The sequence below is a fragment of the Aristolochia californica genome, unplaced genomic scaffold (genome assembly GCF_029961685.1).
Source record: "Aristolochia californica isolate CCGP_79_NKW_82.1479 unplaced genomic scaffold, dmAriCali1.0.hap1 SCAF_1, whole genome shotgun sequence".
Classification (NCBI taxonomy): Eukaryota; Viridiplantae; Streptophyta; class Magnoliopsida; order Piperales; family Aristolochiaceae; genus Aristolochia; species Aristolochia californica.
This window is the reverse complement of record NW_027181770.1, coordinates 59,484,532-59,509,224: the sequence shown is the minus strand read 5'-3', so window position 1 is coordinate 59,509,224 and position 24,693 is coordinate 59,484,532. Positions and strand designations below refer to the sequence as shown.

The 24,693-nt window shown below is 37.8% G+C and overlaps 1 protein-coding gene across 1 annotated transcript; it reads left to right on the top strand.

Annotated features, from left to right (window-relative positions):
• The first annotated feature begins 7,235 nt into the window (after nucleotides 1-7,235).
• LOC137964043 (AUGMIN subunit 6-like) lies at nucleotides 7,236-15,784 on the top strand. Its single transcript, XM_068811310.1, has 13 exons — nucleotides 7,236-7,553; nucleotides 7,672-7,728; nucleotides 7,840-7,934; nucleotides 8,681-8,831; nucleotides 9,655-9,780; nucleotides 10,018-10,177; nucleotides 13,216-13,276; nucleotides 13,352-13,655; nucleotides 13,842-13,967; nucleotides 14,160-14,318; nucleotides 14,441-14,687; nucleotides 14,776-15,243; nucleotides 15,400-15,784. Exons 1-13 carry the CDS (start codon nucleotides 7,338-7,340, stop codon nucleotides 15,438-15,440), a joined length of 2,211 nt encoding a protein of 736 aa, XP_068667411.1. The 5' UTR covers nucleotides 7,236-7,337; the 3' UTR covers nucleotides 15,441-15,784.
• Nucleotides 15,785-24,693: the final 8,909 nt, after the last annotated feature.

The following is a 24,693-nucleotide window of genomic DNA, read 5'->3' as shown; positions in this document are numbered from 1 at the left end:
CCCCTCCTTGTGCAGCATCTCAACGTCCTCTGACGTGTTCACTAGATATTCCATAGGTCGTAATGTTAGTCCCATTTGCAGGACAACTTTGTTCAAACGGGTTCAGGTTTCAGAATACGGTATCAATCACGTCACCAACGAACAAATAGGGAATCTCTATCTTTCTCTTACTGAATTTAATGCCGAGAGAGCTTGCCCCTTATTTTTTCTTGAACTTAATGCCGACTTCTTGGAGTCTTTTTGTCAAGGGGACCATTTTCACGGGATTCAACTCAACATTTTTGGTTTTGTAACAAATTGGGAGCAATGGGCAGGAGAATAGTAGTTTCATATCCTTAATGACATTTGTTGACCATATGATTCATATAATATAAGGTTTAGGGGACATTAATATATAGGGGTATTTGTGTCTTTTGGTACAAATACCACTAGAGTTTAATATTATATAAGGATTATGTAACCTTGATTATCATTAGTGAAAAATTTATCCTTGTCACTCCGATGGACGTAGGCTCAGCCGAACCACCATAAATTGGTCTCATCCGTCTTTAATTTTTCATAATTCCGTAAACAATTCGTATCAGAGCACAAGAGGTTTTCTAGACGAACTTTCTATTTCTGGAATTCCAGAAATGTGAAAAAAAAAACATGTATAAGGGTTTGAAGAAGTCTAAGCACAAGCAACTCAGTTGTTGTTAAAAATGATATCGACGACCAAGGGCTTCAAAAATAATCGTGGAACTGGATTATTATTAGTGAAAAATTTATCCATGTCGTTATGGTGGACATACGCTCAGCCGAACCATCGTAAAAATGTCTCGTCCGTCCTTAATTTTTTGTAATTCCGTCAACTATTCGTATCAGAGCATAGTAGGTTTTTCGGACAAACTTTCTGTGTCAGGAACTCCAGAAACATGAAAAAAAAACTGTATAAGGTCCCTTTTCTTTTTATTCAGTGATCAAGAGAAATTTGGATTCATAAGGAGATATAGACTAGGATTTGATGGAGTATATGGTTTGAAGAAGGTAAGCACAAACAACCCAGTTCCTGCTAAAAATGATATCCATGACCAAGGGCTTCCAAAATAATCGTGGAACAGCTTAGCCTCCATTTGACGCCAATCATTGTTATAGTACCTAATTATGTCATTCGTCACCTGAGCAAACCAGTCACTATAAAATGAGTTGAAGACTCCCCTGCACATCCGATTGAAAAACTTTGTAACTTCCTCAAAGCTCCCTTGCACGTGCACGAGAATCCCCTCCTTGTGCAACACATCGACGTCCTCTGATGTGTTCACTAGATAATCCATGAAGGTTGCGTAGGCTGTGAAGTTTGTCCCATTTGTAGGACAACTCTATTCAAAAGCGATAAGGTTTCGGAACACATTATCGATCAATTCAACAACGAATAAATCGGGAATCTCCATATGTCCCTTGCTGAATTTAATGTCAAGAGAGTTTGCCCCTTGTTTTTTCTAAAACTTAACGCCGACTTCTTAAAGTCTTTTTGCCGAGAGGACCATTTTCAAGAGATTCAGCTCGACATTTTTGGTTTTGTAATAGATTGGGAGCATGCAGGAGGATAATACTTTCATATCTTTGATGACATGTGTTGAGTATATGACTCATATAATATAAGGTTGGGGGGACATTAAGGAACATGGGTATTTGTGTCATTTGGTACAAATACCTTTAAGGTTTAATATTATATAAGGATTATGTAACCCAGATTATCAGTAGTGAAAAATTTATCTTTGTCGTTCCGGTGGACGTAGGCTCTGCAAAACCATGGTAAATTGGTCTCGTTCGTCCTTAATTTTTCGTAATTCCGTCAACAATTTGTATCAGAGCACAAGAGGTTTTTTTGGACAAACTTTCTCTTTCTGGAACTCCAGAAACGTGGAAAAAAAACTAGCATAAGGTGTCTTTTCTTTTTATTCAGTGATCAGGAGAAATTTGGATTGAGAAGGAGATATAGACTATGATTTGATGGAGTATATGGTTTGAAGAAGGGTAAGCACAAACAACCGAGTTGTTGCTAAAAATGATATCCACGACTAAGGGCTTCAAAAATAATCGCAGAGCAACTTAGCCTCCCATTGACGCCAATCAGTGTTGTAGTACCTAATCACGTCATTCGTCACCTAAGAAAACTAGCCACTATGAAATGAGATGAAGACTGCCCTGCACATCCGATTGAAAAGCTTTGTAAATTCCTCATTGCTGCCCTGCCGGTGCGCAAGAATCCCCTCCTTGTGCAGCACCTCGATGTTTTCTGATGTGTTCACCAGATAATCCATTAATGTTGCGTAGGTCGTGATGTTAGTCCAATTTGCAGGACAACTCTGTTTAAACGCGATAAGGTTCGGAACACGGTATCGATCAAGTCACCAATGAACAAATAGGGAATTTCCATCTTTCCCTTACTGAATTTAATGTCGAGAGAGTTTGCCCCTTGTTTTTTCTCTAACTTAACGCTGACTTCTTGAAGTCTTTTTGGTACGGGGACCATATTCACGGGATTCAGCTCGACATTTTTGGTTTTGTAACAGATTGGGAGTAGTGCGTAAGAGGATAGTAGTTTCATATCCTTGATGACATGTGTTGAGCGTATGACTCATATAATATAAGGTTGGGGTTTAGGGGTATTTTCGTCTTTTGGTACAAATACATCTAGGGTTTAATATTATATAAGGATTATGTAACCCTGATTATCATTAGTGAAAAATTTATCCCTATAGCTCTGGTGGACGTAGGCTCTGTCGAAACACCGTAAATTGGTCTCGTCCGTTCTTAATTTTTGTAATTTCGTCAACAATTGGTATTAGAGCACAAGAGGTTTTCCGAATGAACTTTCTCTTTTTGGAACTCCAGAAATGTGAAAAAAAATAGTATAAGGTGTCTTTTCTTTTTATTTAGTGATCAAGAGAAATTTGGATTCTGAAGGAGATATAGACTACGATTTGATGGAGTATATGGTCTAAAGAAGGGTAAGCATAAGCAGCCTAGTTGCTGCTAAAAATTATATCCACGACCAATGGCTTCCAAAATAATCGCGGAACAGTTTAGCCTCCCATTGATGCCAATCAGTGTTGTAGTACTTAATTACGTTTTTCGTCTCCTGAAAAAAGCAGCCACTGTAAAATGAGATGAAAACTCCCCTACACATCTGATTGAAGAGCTCTACAACTTCCTCATTGCTCCCCTGCTTGTATACGAGAATCCCCTCTTTGTGTAACACCTCGACGTCCTCTGATATATTCACTAGATAATCCATGAAGGCTGCGTAGGCCGTGAAGTTTGTCCCATTTGCAAGACAACTCTGTTCAAACGCGATAAGTTTCGGAACACGATATCGATCAAGTCACTAACGAACAAATAGGGAATCTTCACCTTTCCCTTGCTGAATTTAATGTTGAGAGAGTTTGACACTTGTTTGTTATTGAAGTTAGCACCAACTTCTTGGAGTCTTTTTTACCGAATGGACCATTTTGACGGGATTCAACTTGACATTTTTGGTTTTGTAACAGATTGAGAGCAGTGGGTAGGAGAATAGTAGTTTCATATACTTGATGACATGTGTTGAGCATATGACTCATATGATATAAAGTTGGGGGACATTAATGTATAGGGGTATTTTGTCTTTTGATATAAATATATCTGGGGTTTAATATTATATAAGGATTATGTAACCCTGATTATCATTAGTGAAAAATTTATCCTTGTCACTCTGGTGGACGTAGGCTCATCCAAACCACCGTAAATTGGTCTCGTCTATCCTTAATTTTTCGTAATTTTGTCAACAATTCGTATTAGAGCACATGAGGTTTTTTTTATGAACTTTTTGTTTCTGGAACTCCAGAAACGTGAAAAAAAAAAACTAGTATAAGGTGTCTTTTTCTTTTTATTCAGTGATCAAGAGAAATTTGGATTCAGAAGGAGATATAGACTACGATTTGATGGAGTATATGGTCTGAAGAAGGGTAAGCACAAGCAACCCAGTTAGGGTTTAAAATAATCACGGAACAGTTTAGCCTCCCATTGACGCGAATCAGTGTTGTAGTACCTAATTATGTCATTCGTCACCTGAGAAAACTAGCCAAAATGAAATGAGATGAAGACTCCCCTGCACATTAGGTTGAAAAGCTCTGCAACTTCCTCATTGCTCCCCTGCCAGTGCGCGAGAATCCCCTCTTTGTGCAGCACCTCGACGTCCTCTGATATGTTCACTAGATAATCCAAGAAGGCTACGTAGGTAGAGATATTTGTCCCATTTGTAGAACAACTTTGTTCAAACGCGATAAGGTTTCAGAACACAGTATCGATCAAGTCAGCAATGAACAAATAGGGAATCTCCATCTTTCCCTTGCTGAATTTAATGTTGAGAGAGCTTGCCCCTTGTTTATTCTTGAACTTAACGCTAACTTCTTGGAGTCTTTTTGCCAAGGGGACCATTTTCACGGGACTCAGCTCGACATTTTTGGTTTTGTAACAGATTGGGAGCAGTGGGCAGGAGGATAATAGTTTCATATCCTTGAAGACATGTGTTAAGCATATGACTCATATAATATAAAGTTGGGAGGACATTAATGTACAAGGGTATTTTTGTTTTTTGGTACAAATACCTTTCGGGTTTAATATTATAAAAAGATTATATAACCCTGATTATCATTAGTGAAAAATTTATCCCTATCGCTCCGGTAGACGTAGACTCAGCCGAACCACCGTAAATTGGTCTCGTCATCTTTAACTTTTCGTAATTCTATCAACAATTCGTATCATATCATAGGAGGTATTCCGGACGAACTTTCTGTTTCTAGAACTCCAAAAATGCGAAAAAAAAACAATATAAGGTGCCTTTTCTTTTTATTCATCGATCAAGATAATTTTTGATACAGAATGAGATATATACTACGATTTGATGGAGTATATGGTCTGAAAAGGGTAAGCACAAGCAACCCAATTGTTGCTAAAAATGATATCCACGACCAAGGGCTTCCAAAATAATCGTGGAATAACTTAGCTTCCCATTAACACCGATCAATGTTGTAGTACCTAATTACATCCTTCATCACCTTAGAATACCAGCCACTATGAAATGAGATGAAGACTCCCCTACACATCCGGTTGAAGAGCTCTTCAACTTCCACGTTGCTCCCCTGCCCGTGCGTGAGAATCCCCTCGTTGTGCAGCACCTCGACGTTTTCTGATGTATTCACTAGATAATTCATGAAAACTGTATAGGTCGTGAAGTTTGTCCCATTTGCAGGACAACTCTGTTCAAACACGATAAGGTTTCGGAACACGGTATCGATCAAGTCACCAATGAACAAATAGGGAATTTTTATCTTTCCCTTGCTAAATTTAATGTCGAGAGTGCTTCCCCTTGTTTTTTCTTAAACTGAACACCAGCTTCTAGGAGTCTTTTTGCCAAGGGGACCATTTTCTCAGGATTCAACTCGATATTTTTGGTTTTGTAACAGATTGGGAGCAGTGTGCAGGAGGATAGTAGTTTCATATTCTTGATGACATGTGTTGACAATATGACTCATATAATATAAGGTTGGGGGGACATTAAAGTACAGGGGTATTTGTGTATTTTGGTACAAATACCTCTAGGGTTTAATATTTTATAAGAATTATGTAACCTTGATTATCATTAGTGAAAAATTTATCCCTCTCGCTTTGGTGGATGTAGGCTCAGCCGAACCACCATAAATTGGTCTTGTTTGTCCTTAATTTTTCGTAATTCTGTCAGTAATTGGTATCAGATAATCAGGAGGTTTTTTGGACGAACTTTTTATGAAAAAAAAAAAAAATCGATCGGCGACCACGCAGAGGAAGGCTTCGCTCTTGGACGAGGTTCGCGGAAGCGGCGGGGTAGTTGTGAGACGAGGCGGGTCCAAGCTCTTATCCTAAAATGACTAGTCACTTATGAAACATGTTCTTTCAACTAATAAATACAAGATCTTTATATTCGCTAATGTATGTGGGACTATCCTTAGTACTCTCCCTCACGTGTAGACACGTGGATAATTTGGGTAGAGGCCCTCACATAGTGGCACGTGGATAATTTGGATGGATGCCCACATATGAGAACCTTGCTCTGATACCATGTTAAATTGGCTCATGGCCCTATCCTAAAATGACTAACCACTTAGGAAACATTTTTTGCCAACTAATAAATGCAAGATATTTGTACCCACTAATGTATGTGGGATTATCCTTAACAATGTTAAATTGGGTCCACAACCTTATCCTAAAATGACTAACAACTTAGGAAACCTTTTTCCTAGCTAATAAACACAAGATCTTTGTATCCACTAATCCATGTTGAACTATTTCTTAACACTCCCCCTCACATGTAGGCCCACTCTCTTTTGTGGCTCTATAAGTGGATAATTTAGGTGGGGACCCACATATAGAATGGTTTGCTCTAATACCATATTAAATTGGATCCAAGGCCTTATCATAAAATGACTAGCCACTTAGAAAATATTTTTTCCAGTTAATAAACTCAAGATCTTTGTATCCAGTAATCCATGTGGGACTATTTTTTAACAATGATGGAAGAAGTTCATTGCGAGAGCATCTAAAGAAGAAGAAGATGGTGATGGTGATGATAATTAGTACGAGCTGAAGTTGTAAATGCGATGAAGGACGACGAAAGTGAGCTGAAAAATACGTGCAACCATGAACCTACTATTTAATCTCTCATTAATTAATAACTAATTAGATCCCATCGTGGTTCATGTTTGATTTGCTTACCTCGTCGGTAGGGGAACAATTGGAGATAGATGATCGCACTCGTGTAACCGAACACGTGTGTCCGTTAACTAGATACCGGCCGGCAGTTCTGTTGGCACTTTGCATCATTTGGAAGTCACCGTCTTGTTTTAAAACAAAAAAATCTGGTCGCGCTCATCATATCCACACATTCGGTGCATTCTAGTTTTTACAGGTTTGAAACACTAAAATGCACTGAAATGCCGGTTTATGGGGCTGAAAATCTGACCAGTTGACCTCGGTCTGGGTTAGTTTATACGTGGTGCGCCCCAGGTGCATGTTAGCGGCGTCATTAGCTGAAATTCAAATCGGAAGAAGACGTGAGCATCCTGCTCTCTCTTCCTCTCGTGCCCGGGCCCACCTTCAAATTTTGTTCACTTTGCTATACCGAAAACAATAAAAAAAATACTTCAGTCTCTTACATTCGAAATAAACTCTCGAAAGAAATAAAAAAAATAAAAGAAAAAGAAAACCAGCAATCCGTCGACCTTCCTGCTCTGCGGAAATTCCTTGAAGAAGAGGGGAAAGACGGAGATATCTCGGAGGAGATGACGATGGACAGGGAGAAGGAGCGAGAGGCGGAGTTGGAGAGTGCAATGTACACTAATTGCCTGCTGTTAGGTCTCGATCCCGCTGTGCTGAACGCTGGAGGGAACGGCGGCACGCCTCGGGTTGGACAATTCCGGCATTCGAACCCTAAGATGGGCGAGCAGCTGCTGTATTTCATATTGTGTTCCCTGAGAGGACCAATTCAATCCGCTAAGGTGCTTGTTCTCAGTTTTTTTTTTTTTTTGTCAGATCGGTTCCTCGTGGTTTCTGTTTTCTGACCTTGAGGTTTTGGTTCTTTTGGGCTTTTTTCAATCTTCTGTTGTCATTTTTCAGGATTTTGATAAAGTCTGGCCGATCTTCGATTCTGTGCAACAACGCGACTTCCGGAAGGTAGTGCGGATGTGTTTCTTTCTTTTGGTGGTTTTGGTTACTCATCGGAACGCTCTAAGATCTGTGATACGTATGTGGGTTTTTATTCTTGTTTTTTTTTTTCGTGTTTAGATTGTCCAGGGGATTATTACCGAATTAGAATCGCAAGGCGCCCTTCCGAGGAGTAATTCAAGGGTTTCTTCGTTGGCTACTTGTTGTGGGCCGAGGTGAAACTTCTATTCCTCTTTGAATTGTGGCTACATTTTTTGAACAACTTGAAATTGTAGCTACATTTTTTGAACAATTTTTATGCTCTATGTCGTGATTATCAGCTTTTATGCAATTTTGGCGCACTGTGTTGTAGAGTTACAGCTGTTTCATGCAAGAGGAATTAGATTTATTTAAAGCAAGGAGTTCGTTTTTGTGGTTGTCTGATATCATAAGTTTGCTATTTAGTTGATGCCACTCTGTACTTCGATGTCAACTTTCATTTTTTTTCTTTCACTTAGAATGTATTTGTTTTTCTCATTAATTTCTAACCTTAACTTAAGACAATGCCCTCAAGTAATGAGCAATTCTGTGCTGGTAGTTTTAGTGTAGGGAATAGCATAATTGTTTATATTTTGTGAGTAATTCTTATACGTTCAGTCTTTAGTGGCATGTTATAACTAAAAAATTCTCTACTTGATGTACGCTAAGTGTCGGTGTTCATCATCAGCGACCACTCATTCAAAAAGGAAAATAAAATGTTCTTCATCAGTGAAAAGTCGTTTGCTGTTCTTTTCTGTACTTCTCATTCAATAGCCAATCTGAACACAATGTCAGGCATTATGGGTGTCCTTTTTCAGAAAAAAAACCAACAGAGTGGAAGCTTGTCACTGGCCCTGGCATGCATACTAATGATTTATTCCTAAGCATATTTAAGGTAGCTTGCCATGATATTCATTAATTTATAATTATGTTCTGCCATCAGGTTTGTGGAGCTTCTATGGCAACTTTCATTGCATGCTTTAAGAGAGGTTCATAGACGAACCTTTGCAGCTGATGTGGTTTCTAACCCTCTTCCTGCATCTTTAACGGATGTCTCATATTCTCATGCTGCTGCATTACTTCCTGTGACAAAGGTAATTTGTTCTCCAGACTCCCTTTTCTTTCTTCCCTTTCTGATGCTATCTTGAAACGTTACTTCATCATGACTGGGTTGGTATGGAGAATTTTCAAAACTGTGATGAGGAAGTGAGACAGTACCTTGAGTACACATTTCATGTCAGCCATATAGTCATGCAAAATTTCCCGCCAGTCCATTTGGCAAAAGGTTATTGTGTCTGGAGTATGCAAATGATGTTGCCACAAATGATTGCTTGGGCTATCTAGCAGGCTTTGTAAATCTGCATCATGATGCAACTGCTGTTCTTTTTCACCACTATAGTATTGGATCAAATTGGATGATTGTAACTATTAGGTTTCTGTGAAGTTTGTCTGGGAATCCGTGATTATGTTTTGTAACTTCATCCAATCAATATGTTTCTAGATCATAAGACATAGCTTTTATAGATCAATTTCTGAGATTTCCGGTCTTCAATCATATCTTTGATCTGCTATAACTGCAAAGATGCGTCCTGTGAACTTTGGTCAAGAATTTATTAAGAAACAATTCTACTGTATTCCCATGTATGTGGTGCTTCCCTGTGTCTTTGGTGAAAATAATCTCCTTATACACAAGTATTGGTTATCTATCATGTACTTGGCAGTTTGGATGGAAATTCTACATTTTGTGTTTCCTATAGCAAATAATGAATTGCTTGAACGGATTTCTTTGTGCTTAATAACATTTATCTAGTTCTTAATTCATATGCGTGTTACCTCTTCTTGTGTTAATATATGCCTTGTACTTCTTGATTTATTTCTTACACACATTACATTTTGTTTTGTTTTGTTTTCGAGTAGGCCAGGATAGCCCTTGAAAGGAGGAAATTCCTAAAAAATGCAAATATAGCTGTACAGCGGCAGGCTACTTGGACAAGCTTGGCTCATGATATTACTGCTGAGTTTCGTGGTCTCTGTGCAGAAGAGGTAATTTTATTCTGTAACATCCAAAAAAATTTCGATGCACATGCGTCTCTGACATATTTCTACTTTGAAACAAGAAAATCAATTGAGCATTATCTATCAACATTTTGTGCATTTGTTGACAAATAAGTGTTTATGGTTTTACTTATTTACAGTAGCACAAGCTGGTCTCCAACATAGGACAATCTGATGATGATCTCTTATTGCTTATTTGTTGTTTGCTTTTGTAACACAATGCAGGCTTATTTGCAACAAGAACTAGAAAAACTGCAAGATCTGAGAAACAAAGTGAAGTTGGAAGGAGAGCCATGGGATGAACGTGTGTCAAGCTTATTAGGCCAGAATTCTCATTTGGTTTCTAAGGCAACTCGCCAATGGGATTCTTTATTATCTCGTAAGAGTAAGTGCATCCTTTTTCTTTCTTTCTTTCTTTTTTATGATGTGGTATTCTTGAACATCATGGGTGTATATTTTTCTCTAATTAGTTTGATGTGTCTCTTTACTTTGGGAGTATCATTTTATTATCAGTCTATCATGTTACAAGTTAGGGAAAAATATTTGGCAACTGTAGGAACCCACCTGTTGATGGCTCCAATCTGCCAATGCACATTCTATCTATGTAATTCACATATGGAGCTCTTCTTGTCATGCTATTAGTTTTGCCTTTTCTTCTGTTTTCCTCAAATATCAATCTTTTGGCATCATTTTTCTTCAGAAATCTCTTTCTTTGTTCTGTTAAAATCTGTGTACTGCTCAATCCTGTGCTCATGTATGGTTCATTTTCTAAGTCAAATGCAGCCATCTAGGCTGAAAATGTCTAGCTTGAAAAATACCCTACTTTCTGAGGAATACTTTCTTGCCAGATGCTTTGTAGGAAACAAAGAGGACTTCTTGGATATATGTTTCAAGGTTGTAGCATATTTCCATCATTTTCTCGAAAGGCACTTAGTGCTGCTCTATGTGGATGGTTGAGCTAAAATTGCTATTATGCACGGAACAAGAGAAATTGAGTTGCTGCCACCTTCTGATGGTTTATTCTAATTACTACCCCATTGTTATGGTGGTGCAACATGACTTTTTACTCGGAAGATGTGGATGATAGTGTGCTTGGGGTGATCTTACTCTTTTGATTAAAGAAGGGGCCCTAATTGGAAGTTAAGACAAGAGGGAGATGAATCATATTCCTTGTTAGGTGGTTGACATAATATTTAGGATTAGGAGACCTTCCAAGATCAGTGGTGATGCAAACCATGGTTGCAAACATGTAAGAATACCAGCGTAGAATGGAAGCTCATTGTTCCCCAAAAAGTTCTGCATTACATAGGGGTAGCAGTTCACTGAAAAGCTCTCACCTGTGATGAACTTTTTACAAGGGTCAAACCTAAACTGTCTTTATAAGCTTTGTGGTGAAGGGAGGAGTCACTAGATCACATCCTCCTCCTCTGCTCCTTCAGCGCGGCCTGGGATGCAATTCTCAACAAGTTTGGCATCTAAATGTGGTTCCAGAGTATTTCTCAAAATTCTTAGCTCAATCCTATACATGGTCTCTCTCCAAATATGAATTCTCTGGGTAGCAGCGGTCTTATGGCATATTTGGTTTGAGAGAAAAGGAGGACTTTCAATCGCTGCTCCCTTGGCGACACCATTGAATCCTCCATCCACTCCACTCTTTTGTGAGCCAACTCACTTCAGCAAGTGTCTCCTTTGCCTCACTATGGAATCAGAAGATATTCGAGAAAATCCTGAGCTTCAAAGGCCAATCATTCCCAGCCAACACTTCCTGGCAAGCCCTTCCACTTGCATGGCCAAAACTGAATTTTGATGTCCCTCTTGAGGCAGCCCAAGCCCTACCAGAATTAGGGGAAATCATTAGGGACCATTTTGGCACCTTTCTTCTAGTCTTCTCAGGGTCCACTGGAGTTTTTCGGAAGCTGAAAGTAGAGCCCTCCTTGCAGGAATCAAGCTATTTGTCAAAAGGTTCTCAGGCTCAGTTGTCATAGAAGGAGACTCAGCTAGTAATTTCATGGACGGTCAGATACTCTGCCCTACGTCGAGGCTGGGATATTTGTTTGATGAAATTTGATTTATCTCTGCCCTATGGCGAATTGAATGGAAGCATGTCCTTTGATTAGCAAGCAACCTAGCTTATCAGCTAGCCAAAGTTGTCTCCCAGCAGATTCTTGCTTTGGGGTCTCCCATCTATTGTAATTTTGGAACTAGTTCCCTCCCCTATGTACCAATATATATTGCAAAATTGTACTGTTAGAAATTTTTCCACAAAGCGGTATCACTATTCTAAAAATTATTTGTAAGAATAGGAAGGCTCTCAAGTTGAGAAAAGATGCATGGTTAAAATAAGAAAATTGAAGAAGAAAAACCTCAGTATAGGGGTTGCTTCAGCTTAAGGGAAATAAATGATACCATTCAAGAAAAAAGGGAAATGATTCATCCTTATCTATTTTATTTTTTCTATTTTCGGAAAAACTGAAATGGAAAACAAGTGGAATAGATCAAAGGGATGTAACATCTCTGGTAGGTCTTCAGGCAGAAGGCAAAAACTTGTCTTGACAATCAGGTTTTGGTTTACTCAAAATTGGGGAAGCTTTGGTTAGAAATACTTGAAAAGCCAATTATAGGAATGTCTCTTCAAGGCTGAGGTAAATGCTTAAAAAATTGCTTTTTAATTGAAAAGCATGCTAAGGATCCTCTTTTCCACATCTTGGGGGGTTTCATATAGATCTACATAACAAAAGATTTCAAATCCAACCAAATTTGGACTTTTCTAAGCTCAAATAGATTCTAGCACTGAAAAGCAGAATAGGAAAATTGTTGTATCTTCTAGTGCCTTGTGCCACATGGGTCGGTCAAAAGTACGCCTGTGCACCTTCATAATTAATTAAGCTGACTAGGAAATAATGTTACTTGATTTGAACTTCTATTGACCAAGATTTGACTAGCATCTAGAACAGAAACTCCTACACAATGTCTAGAATCTGTCTTCCAGCAACCTTCTTTGTCGTCCAACTTGTCCCAAACTTCTTTGGGAGATACTTGAAGGGCTTCTTAGTATAGTAACTGATGAAAACCCAAAATAAAAACTAAAATTTGATGGAAATCAGATAAATTTTGACCACCGATTCTTGATGCTGGCTTGCCTATTTATACCTGCTATTTTTTGTCTCCAAGTGAGTTCCAATTCTCTAACTTCTAAGCTACTCAGTTTTTAACTAAATGAGTTGCATCATTCAGAGTGGCCTGCTGAGCTCTTCTTCATTGAGATCTCTATAAATAGCTTTAAAGAAGTTTTTGTATTCTTTTGAGGGCATGGGTCTAGGGTGATTTAGTTTAAACTATTGACCTGTAACTTATCTCATTTTTCAAACTGGCCTAACACAAATTAACAAACTGTTTCCTGTCATCGCTATCTTTTATTGACAGGTCAACATGAAGTTCTTGCTTCTGGTCCCATTGAAGATCTCATAGCACATCGTGAACATAGGTAATATCAGCTCTTCAGGGTCTTCAGATGTGGTGGTTGCACCTGATGCTTTCACATTATAATTTCTTTTCCCAGGTACCGTATCTCAGGATCAGCTTTACTTGCCGCTATGGATCAAAGTTCTCAGGTTCCTAACCCAGATAAATCATCTGTACAACCTGTTGATCGATCCTCAACACAGCCAGATGATTGTGATTTGAATTTGAATAAGGACAAGCAGAAAGGCTCTATTGACTCAATTCAATTACAAGGAAACGATGAACCTATTTCTCGAGTGGATGATAGAAGTGGAAGAGTCCTTCCTACAGTTGATATTGCAGAAATCCTCAGGCGTTGGACGCATGCACTGCAACGAATTCACAAGCAATCGCTACATCTGGTATGCAAATCTTTTACAGCAGATGCTGTTACAAATATAGAAAAAAATATGTTGTTAGATAGTTATGTGACATGCAACCTTGCATTTTCTTTGCTTTCTTTATTTCCCTTGATACTAAATTATCTTCTCTTTTCGCAAATGTGTGGAGAACTATTAGAGATCGATAGCATATTGTTTGTTTTCCAGGCCAAGGCTAATGATGGAGAGGGTCCAGATCTTCTACGATGTGCATCTGATAATGGTTCAAGCAGTCATACTGAATCTTTAGCTGCCACCCTTGCTGAACATCATCAACATTTGGCTAGCGTACAGGTATTTAAGTGTGTTTAGAGCTACAATGCTTTTATTTAGTGTGTTGTATTCAAAGTGATGACAACATTGCTTTTAATTTTGCTTGTATGATCTGTAGCATGGCTCCCGGCACTCCATACTGATTCTACGTCTGTGCCATTTCTTAATCTACATAATGAGATCTCTTCATAGTAAATTTTTCTCCCACTCCAGGCATTCATAAATCAACTCAAGGAAGTTGCTCCAACAATTGAAGAAACAATATCAGAGCTCACAGAAGAAGTCAACCGTATTTCTCCTGTTGTCCCCATAGCGAAGTATAATGGTAGATCAACATCATCTAACCAATCTCAAAGCAGTGGAAGGACAATTGTAAGTACTCAAACCTATGTTACCTCTGCCTTTCAAATTCTCATTATCTAGGGAATATTCTCTTTCTTGTTAAGAACAATGTATTTTTGTACTTACAAGCTGCAAATTATTGAACTCAACAGGATATTTTCGATGAAGTTTCAGATGTAACTTCAAAAATATCATCTATTCAGCTTGAGAAGGCTTCAACTAGCCCTGCTCTTAAACTTCCACACTTGTTTAGTTTAACTCCAAATTCGTCTGGGCGAGGTTCTAATGTGCAAAAGCGGCAAAACACCACCACTAATCAGGTTGAGAATTTGCCTGAAGTGAAGTCAGTTGCAGAACCAAAATCTCTATCAAATGGTCATGGAGATAATTTAACTCAAGGTTTCTCATTTTCTGTTTTCATATTAGTTAACTTTGGCTATTTCTCCAGGAGCACTCATCGGATATGTATTTTTGCTTTTTTCTTCAGACGCTGAAGGTTCTTATGTCCAGAGCATAAGGCGATCTGTTCGTGAGGCAGCTCTGTCTGGGCCTTCTGGCAATCCAGAATCATTACGTGAAAGCAAGAGTGAAGATTCTTCAAGACATTTTTTTGTACCTGTTACAACAAATAATGGCTTTTCACTTACAGAGCCAGAAATCAAACCTAGTATTATCAAAAGCAAGCAAAGATTATCTGTAATTCCACCCGATGGCTCTCAGCATAGTCACACTAATAACAAAACTGAATCACTTCCTCGCAAAAGCAATATCAGTGAAGGGTCTGATGTGTTGAGGCAAACAAAGAAAGTAAACGGGTTTTTCTCACCCAGTCCATATTTTAGCTCTAACTCTGACAGGACATTCTTTGACTTGGAGGATACTCCGGAGCAAGTATTTTCACCTCAGTTGCTAATGGACTCACCAATGTTTGAAGATTCATATGAGGACTTGCTTGGTAAGATCATTTCTGTGTTCAACTCTCATGCATGTCGTGTCTGCATTTTTTGGCTAACACATTATCCATTTCTCTGTTATAATTTTCAGGTGAATTTTTTTTTTTTTTTCTCTGGATCTTGTAATGTAGTTTGATCTCTGAACTGTTCTCTCGCAGCTCCATTATCTGAAGTAGATGCTGCTTTGATTGATCGCTGATTCTGGCAAGATTGGACAACCTACAGGTTGATTTTTGGATTGAGGATCAGCTTTGGGAGGCATGCTGTTTGAGTCTTGAGAGACTTTAACAGATTGGTGCATGTTGTAAAATTAGGGACTCTGTTGCAAACCACCTTCTACAGAATGATTGATTCATGTGAGAAGCCGTTTGTTCGAGTATACCGTGTATGATTTTCTTGTATATGTTGTAATTGTAGGCTCCCCTCAGAGGTATGGCCTTTGTCATTTTCCCTTAAATTTTATGCTCCTCTCTGTTGTCAAATATCTTTCTCTGTGGTTTTTTTTTTTTAAATCTTTAATGCAAAAAATTTCAAATTGCAGCACGATTTAACACTCCTTGATTCCTATTAGATGTAATATGTTCCTTGTTCTTCCATCCTGTAATTTTCTTTTTTCCCCCACTATTTAAGTATCTAGTATGATGATTCCGCACTGGCCGATTAACTTTCTCAGGACTTGTTTGCAACTTCTTGGAACAAACAGATATAAGTTCACTGTGACCGGATTCGTTCCTGGGAAGTTTGGTTTGTTAGAAGACCTACTACATGATCTATTATATGATTGTATATTTATATATCATGGTTACCTTATTCAGACCTAACACAGGTACCATAAAATCTTGATCGAGTCATCTGAGTCCGGTTGGCGTGTGGAAGCTTCAAGTGGGGGAGTTATTGGAGCTCAAAGGGCCAACTGCTCCGACTTTGTTAGTGGGAATAATGTCATATAAATTAGTATAAAAGCATTTATAGTGATTAGTTGAGAATATAATTTTGAAAAAAATTGCGTGAAACACTGCTTGTTACATGGTTAAAAGCAGGACAGTTTTTGAATCTATTATGATAACGGTTTGAACCGAACCGGGCACGTGCCTATCAGCCCCGCGTTGGTACGAATCGCGAATGCGAAAGAGGGTCCCATCGTTTCCAGCAATGGAAAGAGGCCAGTAATTGTTCTCGTCTTGTCCACCGTTAGGACTTCAAAACATCCCCCTTCTCCCCTTGCGTGTCGCGTCCGACATTTTTCCTTCGCAATTGACGTTCTCGGTACTGTGAAGAAAGGGAGAAATGGCGAAGGGGAAGAAAGGGAGGAGAAGTCTCAACTCGCAGTGGAAGCAGAAGAAGAAAGGTAGGTTCCTGTAGTCTCTTCGTTTGCCCAACGTGGAGTATGTTTCTATTCTTTCAAACCCGATTCTTCTTAGCGGTGAAGCTGAATGGTGGACGCAATTGTGTTCCACATTTATTTAGAGTATTTACTGCTCCGATTATCTTTTGTTCATGGTTGCTCTTGACGATTGATTGAGTTGTTCAATGAAAAATGTGTTTGTTTTCGGTTCACGGATAAAAATCCAACCGGTGAGAGTTGATGGACTACATGTGTAAAGAATCTCGTTCATTTAGAAGGAAAGGAGTAAGGAATTGAAGGTTAGAGCTAAAAAAGATGTTTTTAGACAGGTTGCCATTTCGGAGGAAAGAGAGTTTAGATACCCGATGGTAAGAAACAATTATTGGTAGTATGGTCGAGTATCGAGTATTCGTATCAGATTGTCTGGACTCGCACCGGAGGCTTTAGGCGATGATGGGAGAACAAACTTCAGCTCTTTATCACTTGAGAGCCTTGGCCCTGGAGTTGAACGGTAAGAAACCATGTCAATAATGCAAGTTTTAAAAGTATCATCTCCGTGGTTAAAGTAAAAAAAAGGTATCATCTCCGTGCTGTTCATGCAATCAGGATCAGGTCCATAGTGTGTTGGCTGCAATTCTTTTGACAACTTACTGCTTCTGGCTTTCTATAGATTCTTTCTTTAGAATAGGCCGATCTCTCCTCTTCACAATGGAAACAAGCCATGGATGTTGAAATGGAGACAATGTTGGATAGGGGAACATGGCTGTTATGTAAGTTATCCCCAGGTGTTATTGTTGTTGGATGTAAATGGGTGTACACTGTGAAGTATAAGGCTGGTGGCTCTGTTAAGAGGTACAAGGCTAGATTGGTGGCTAAGGGCTACACATGGAGTTATGACATGTGTGTCTTTGAGATTTTTTTTCCTGTAGCCAGATTGTCCTCTGTTCAGATTTTGGTGTCTATTACTGTGAATCAGGGTGGTCATTATACCTGTTTGACATTAAAGATGCTCTTGTATGGTGATTTGGAAGAAAATGTATATATGGAGCAATTTATGGTCATCTAGAAGAAAAACAATACATAGAGCAACTTCCTGGATATGTTGCTCAAGGGAGATGAATAAAGTTTGCAGACTCGAGAAAGCTATTTGTGGTCTAAAACAGAGCTAGTTTGAAAAATTTAGCCAAGTTGTGTTGTCCATGAATTTCTCCAAAAGTCATTGTGACCATTTACTTTTTGTACTGAAATGGTCATCTAGTATTATGGTATTGTTAGTATTTGTGGATGATATTATATTGTCTGGTAGCGATTGATATTGAGGAGGTAAAAACACATTTGGCTAAACATTTTCAGACTAAAGACCTTAGTTCGCTAAGATATTTTTTAGGAATTGATATGACAAGAAGCAAGATAGGTCTTGTTCTGACACAAACGAAGTATGTCATAGGTGCCAAATTGGTTGAAACTCTAATGGAAGTTGGACATGATCTTCGTGATGATCAGAGAGTTGAACTCAATGAAAAGATAGTATATGTATAGTTAGTCGGCAAACTTTTATATGCTACTGTTACTCTCCTTGATATTTCCTTTGCTATCAGTGTAGTTAGTCAATTCATGGAATACCCACAAAAAATCCATTTGGAAGCTGCACTGAGTATCTTGAGGTATTTAAAAGGGTCACCTGGAAAGGGTCTTTTCTTTAAACTTCATGATCAACCGAAGATAGAATTTTATTTTTATGCTGTTTATGCTGGTTTTAAACTGGACAAGAAGTCTACAACTGGGTATTGTGTGTTTATAAGAGTAAATTTGATAAGTTGGAAAAATAATGAACAAAGTTTTGTAACTCGATCAAGTGTTGAAGCAGAGTATAGAGTAATGGGTTATATTGTCAATGAATTAATGTGGGTAAGGTCTGTGACACAAGAGTAGGGGTTTCATCATGATGAATTTATGACTATGTATTATGACATTCAAGCAACAATATTCATTGTTGGAAATCTAGTGTTTCATGAGAGGACTAAATATATTGAAGTAGATTGTCATTTTATTCGGGATGCTGTAATAAACATAGAAGTAGTCACTCCCTATGTTTGGTCTAGAGATCATCTTGGAAATGTGTTTACTAAGGCTTTGGGAAAATTGAGTTTGTAATATTTTGCAACAAGTTGGGCCTTATGGATATATATGTTCCAGTTTGAGGGGGAGTTGGGAAAAATTACCGAGGAGTATTTTGGTTATTTTGCATCTTCAGATGTTTTTGATTTCTATACCATCTTATTCTACATATTTGATTGTGTATCTACACTTAATTTCATGTATTTTAGGATGGGAGATATAATGATTTAAGTGATTTAAGTATGAAAGGGTTATTTTTGTAATATGCTTAATCCCACTTAATAAATAGGAGAGGGGGTCGAGCTACGAGACTTCTCTCAAACTTTTCTCTTATTTTTTCTTTTCTTCTTCAATTTCTCTTCTACCCTCTTATTTACATTTTTGTCATTATGCTTTTGTTGTATTTGCAGGTGATGTTGGGCATTCCTTTATTAGAAGGAACAAAACTTGCATCTTGTTTTGTTCTGCTTGTTATTGGTTATGAAGCCACATTCTACCGTCACCTGTGGAGTGAGGTAACACTACTAATATTTGCATTTGTATCTATTAGTTTGTTCATTTTCCCAATAACAGTAAATAAACTAGTAGTAGTGTTTGTTAATGTAAATATGTTGATGTAAATATGTATATTTATCTTTATTTGTCTTTTTTGGTTTGTCCAAGGGTATAACTGTAATTTTCCCTTTCCCTCTTCCTTTCGAATAGGGTTTCTGTTGAACCCGTCGGCAGATTGTATTTTCGACATTTTTCTGAGTTGCATAAGAAAAACTTTCTCAAATCAGAAAGATTTATAGTGTTAAATGAGTATAAAGAGCAGTTTGATCATTTCACATTATCTGTATAGTTCAGTGAGAGTAGGGTTGGCTTCGATCTGAGTCGGCTCGGTTTCGGCTCGGTTCGATTTGTTATCAAGAGCTCTGAAATTGGCTTGTTTACCTTAATGAGCCGAGCTCAACCGAAGCCAGGTTCGGTTCGTCGGCTTGCGAGCCGGCTCGAAGTGAGTCGGGAGAGGGAGCGTGAGCGAGAGGGGGGGGGAATTTTCCTCCCCTCATCACTGTCGAGCCCATCCCATCGGCTGTTGTCGCCGCCTCTACCGCTGTCAATAGCTGCTCGCCGGCCGCCTCTGTGGCCGTCCGTTCGATTTCTTCCTCTCCTCGCCGTCGCCTCTGTTTTCGTCGTCGTCGCTTCTGTCACCACCGTCGTAGCCGTCATCCCCAACGACAGGTCCTCCCCGGTGTCGTAACCCCCTTCCCTCCGCGTCGTCTCAGCTCTCGGTGGAAAACCTGAACCAGTAAGTTCAGGGGAGAAATTAGGGGGGAAATAATCTCCCCCCTCCCCTGTGTGAAGATGATCTCGCACGTGTGAGATCGTAAAGTAAAAAAAAAAAAAAAATCCTTAAACTCTCCTTCCTCAGTTCTTGAAAAAATTAAAAATACATTTTATAGAAATAAGTTTCTATGAACTATTAGTGTCTCATTTTTTTTAAACATTTTTCTAATTAAAAATTCTTATTAAAAATCATATAATTTTGTAAGTAGGATTTTCCTACCAAGATGGGATAGAAAACTGTATAGAAAATTTTTGAATAAGTATTTAACAGTTGATGCTGTAATACTTTTAGCATGAAGCAATTTTCATTGCAATTTTGTTTTTGACATTTTATTTCATTAAAAATTTATCCATAAGTATAATAATATATTAGATTGATTATTAATTTTTATTTATTTCCCTAGAAGAGGCAATAAAAAGTCCATTTAACTTTCCTAAGAAATATTTAAAATATTTCTTGTAATTTTCTAATAAGTCACTAATAGTAATAGGATTTTATTTAAAGGTTTTTTTGGGAATATGTATCATAGGAAAAATATTTTTAGTTTTTCCTAAAATATAAATTTTCATCTAGGGGCACTAAGGAGGCCATAGTAAATTTATGGCCAAATTACAAGCTAGACAACAATTGGAGTAAAAAAGATTAATAATAGTGCATTTTAATCCATTATTGAAATTCAATCCTGAACCTCCCCAATCATTATTATTTTTAAATGTATGCATAATTTTATATATAATTTATTCGAAGCCACCCCTACGTGCGAGATCATAAACAAGGAAAAAAAAAACACGCTTTGTCCCTTCCTCGTGGCTCTTGAAGAGATTGAACAAATATTTTAGTAAAAATACGTTCTAGAGACTATTAGTGGTTTTTTTTCAATAAATGTTGAAAAGACATTTTTAATAGAAATATAGGGACAATTAGTGCCTCATGTTTTTTGAAAATATTTTTATAATTATAAATTCTTGTTAAAAAATCATATAATTTTCTAAGTAAGATTTTCATGCCAAGATGGGCTAGAAAACCGTATAGAAAAATTTTGAATAAGTATTTGACAATTGATAATATAATCCTTTTAGCGTGCGACAATTTTCATAGCAATTTTGTATTTGACATTTTATTTGATTAAAAATTTATCGATAAGTATAATAATATATTAGATTAATTATTAATTTTTATTTATTTCCTTAGAAAAGGTAATAAGAGGTCCATTTAACTTTCCTAAGAAAAAATTAAAATATTTCTTTTAATTTTCTAGTAAGTCTTTAATAGTAATAGGATTTTATTTAAAGGATTTATAGTTTTTATTTGCGTGATTGTAAATTGATAGTGATATTTTATTTAATTTTGTTGTGTTTGATTATTGTATGGAGTTTATTCATAATGTTATGCAGTGTATGGAGTGTTTAGACTATTTTATGGAGTGTATAAACAATTTCATGGAGTGTTTATGGAATGTATAGACAATTTTATCGAGTGTTTATGCAGGTATTATGTATATAGATTATGCCCAATTTTAAGTAGAAGTTATGCCACACGTTATATGAGTATTATATATATAGATTATGCTTAATTTTAAGTAGAGGTCATGCCCAATCTTATACATGTATTATATATATAGGTTATGTCCAATTTTATGTAGTGGTCATACCCAATTTTATATACAATTTATTTTATATATATATTTTTGAAAAGTTTTAAATATATGTAGAAGCTCGAGTTCGGCTCGCGAATTCGGTTAAATTTTTTGGGCTCGAGCTCGATAATAATTTTAGGCTCGAGACGAGGTTCGGCTCGAAGCTTGGCTCGAAATATTTAAATCAACCTCGTCTCGAGCTCGGTTCAAAATATTTAAATCAAGCTCGGCTCGAACATAGGCAGGTTCGGGTTCGGCTCGGCTCGATGCCACCCGTAAGTGAGAGTACTGCCCTATTCAAAACCTTTAGGTGTGTCTATGGTTCAGATTTTATGTTGTTTATAGGTGTGGTTAGGAAATTACAAGTAGTTATGTGTAAGTGGGGTAAATTTGTAATTATTTTTCAAAATCGCCGAGTTAATAAGAAGGAAGAGGGGTTGAATTTAGACCCTGCTTGAGCTTTCTCCTATGCTCTGTTTCTGCAACTCTCTTCTACCTTTTTTCTTCTATTTCTCATTTCTTCTCAAGTAGTTTCACACAAGGTAGACCTGAACTTATATGTGGTTGTTAGGTGTTTTCTGCCAATATATTTGCATCGAAGTTGCAAGATCATCTACCAAATCAGTCCTTGAGAATGCAGTTCCAGGACAAGGTTTGATGCCTACGGAACTGGAATTATGTATCTGTACATCTATCGGCCCCAAATGTTGCTTTCAATTTGCCAGCATAGCCAGACTTTCTCGTAATTCATTGCATAGACAATACATATCAATCTTTACTATGTGTTTGCTTCTGTCCGTATGCGATATGTTAGCCTCTGCTTCTGAACCATCATGATGTTCTCAAAGTGTATTTACCAATGCTTTTCCTTCAGTTGTTCAACATCTTTAGACGTAAGTGACATTTTGCAGGTATTGGCCTCTGGGGGATCCAGAGACTATGGAGATTCTCACCGACTTTTTAGGAAGAAGACCATTGATTCAAGCATATATTGAGCGAAAAAATAGATGTATCCCATAATACTTGTTTGACTGCACAACGAAGAGAGGACATTCTGGTCGCTTAGTTCCCTTTTCACTGTAATCAGCTCGTAACCTAATTAAGCAGCAAATTTTTGTAATTCTGAACCTCATTTGTTGTATATAATCATTTATTTATTTCTGAGCAGTTTTTTGTTGGAGAATCAATCCTGCTCTTTTCAGTAAAAAGTTTGCCGATCAAATAGAGTGCTTCATACCAAACAATAATGGAATCAAGATAAGGTCGTGGCAGACATTTTCTTCCTTGTGCCTCAACTTCAAATATTCGTTTCTTCCAAGGAAATTGGAAATCTCTCGCTAGAATATCTGGGATGATTTTCTTGCCGTCATGTCAAAGAAATGCCTCTTCATCCTTGACATTATATAGCCATAGCCATTCTATCTGTTTGGCGACAAGCGTGTACAAGGACAGCAGGGGTGGCCTCTGCTGTAGGTTTCTGATTGTAGATGGTAATGATCTTTCGGTCTGTAAGAGACCGGGAGGAAGGCATCCCTGTGACAACCAGATGTCAGGGTCTATATCCTGCTGGCTTTATCTGGTTGTTCCCCCTGTTACAAGGCATTGGATGGATGTTATGTTGGTTTTATTTCCCAGCTTCCCTCTTGATGCTTCCTATGTGTACTGACAGGAGAATATGTTTTATGTACTCGGACTGGGAGTTTACAATCCATGAAGCTATATATGTTTGGCCTGATCTGGTCCGGAGGTGGAGCTCCATAGCTTTTGATTCTCTCCATGCAAATAAGAATGGAATACAACTGAAATGGAGAAGCAGACTGGGTTGTCTCTGAGCAAGTTGTAGGCAACTCTATCAACTGCCCTCTTATACGTCCTCATCAGCCATCATCACCTACCCTTGTATTTGAGGAAAATTTCAGAGACATCAAAGGAGGAAAAAGGTATTGCAGGCTCCGTGATGAAATATATACTTGTTGCTTGGCTAATTTGGTAATCTCTCTGTAGTTAGTAGCAGGTCACATCCATTGCAACAACCCACTGTTACAGTGAGGAACCCTGTAAGTAAAAGACAGTAAAAGCTCTTCACTCAGGTATTGATGAATCCCTTTCAGCCTTTCTTTTACAGGACTCACTTTCCTAATCTTTAATTCTATTACTTTCACCTTTAGACAGAACTTCACAAGGAAGTTTTCATAACATTCTGCCAGGAGGCAAACTACTACTGGAAACTGCAAGGAGGAGGTTGATAACGCGGTTTTGGTTGAAGATTTAAACAGGACTTTGAATAGAAATTCTTGGGTCAATCAGGAAATTGAGGGAGTATCATTGTGGCTCTTTCATAATATCTGGACCACAGTCATTATTTATTTATTGATTGATTTTGGTACCAATCCACACCAACAAGTGGAAAGGAAAAAACTCTGAGAGAAGTCAATAATCTCCACTTCCTCTCTAAGTAGTCAACAGTTCATTATCCCCGTATTTTATGATAAAAAAATTAAGGGATAACGAATGTGACGACGACGATGACAACAACAGCAATAACAACAACATTTTTCATTAATTTTACATTGGAGAAAAACAGATGAATTTTATTCTAATTTCTGATTAGTAATCTCGAAATCTTGATCACATGGCTGTTGATCTGGGTCTTAAGACATTAATACGGCCTGGTAATGCTTGTTTGATCCTGATCAAAGCAAGCGTCTAAAATGCTTCTCATGGTATATCGGTGGAAAAATTGACAGTTTCATATTCTTGAGGAAAAAAACAGACAGTCAAGAGTATCTTCAAAGGAGCAGCCGGCGGTGGGGTCCTGTTTACGTAAAAAGACGAAGTTATCCTTATAATTATAAAACCACCATCCGTCCACTTTCATTCCGATAATCATCCTTTTCCTCCATGCCAGGTGGCAGACAGCATTATATGATTTTGTTAAAAACATGGGAAGGCAAAAGCGAAAGACTACCGATTGAAAAAGAATAAGAGAAGACCCTGAATTCTCTCATTTAAATTCAACCGTG

Bases quoted from the DNA above. Each gene is read 5' to 3' on its own strand.
- LOC137964043 (XM_068811310.1), top strand. From the start codon at position 7,338: ATGACGATGGACAGGGAGAAGGAGCGAGAGGCGGAGTTGGAGAGTGCA. The intron at 7,554-7,671 runs GTGCTTGTTCTC...GTCATTTTTCAG, and splicing joins GACCAATTCAATCCGCTAAG to GATTTTGATAAAGTCTGGCC. The intron at 7,729-7,839 runs GTAGTGCGGATG...TTTCGTGTTTAG, and splicing joins AACAACGCGACTTCCGGAAG to ATTGTCCAGGGGATTATTAC.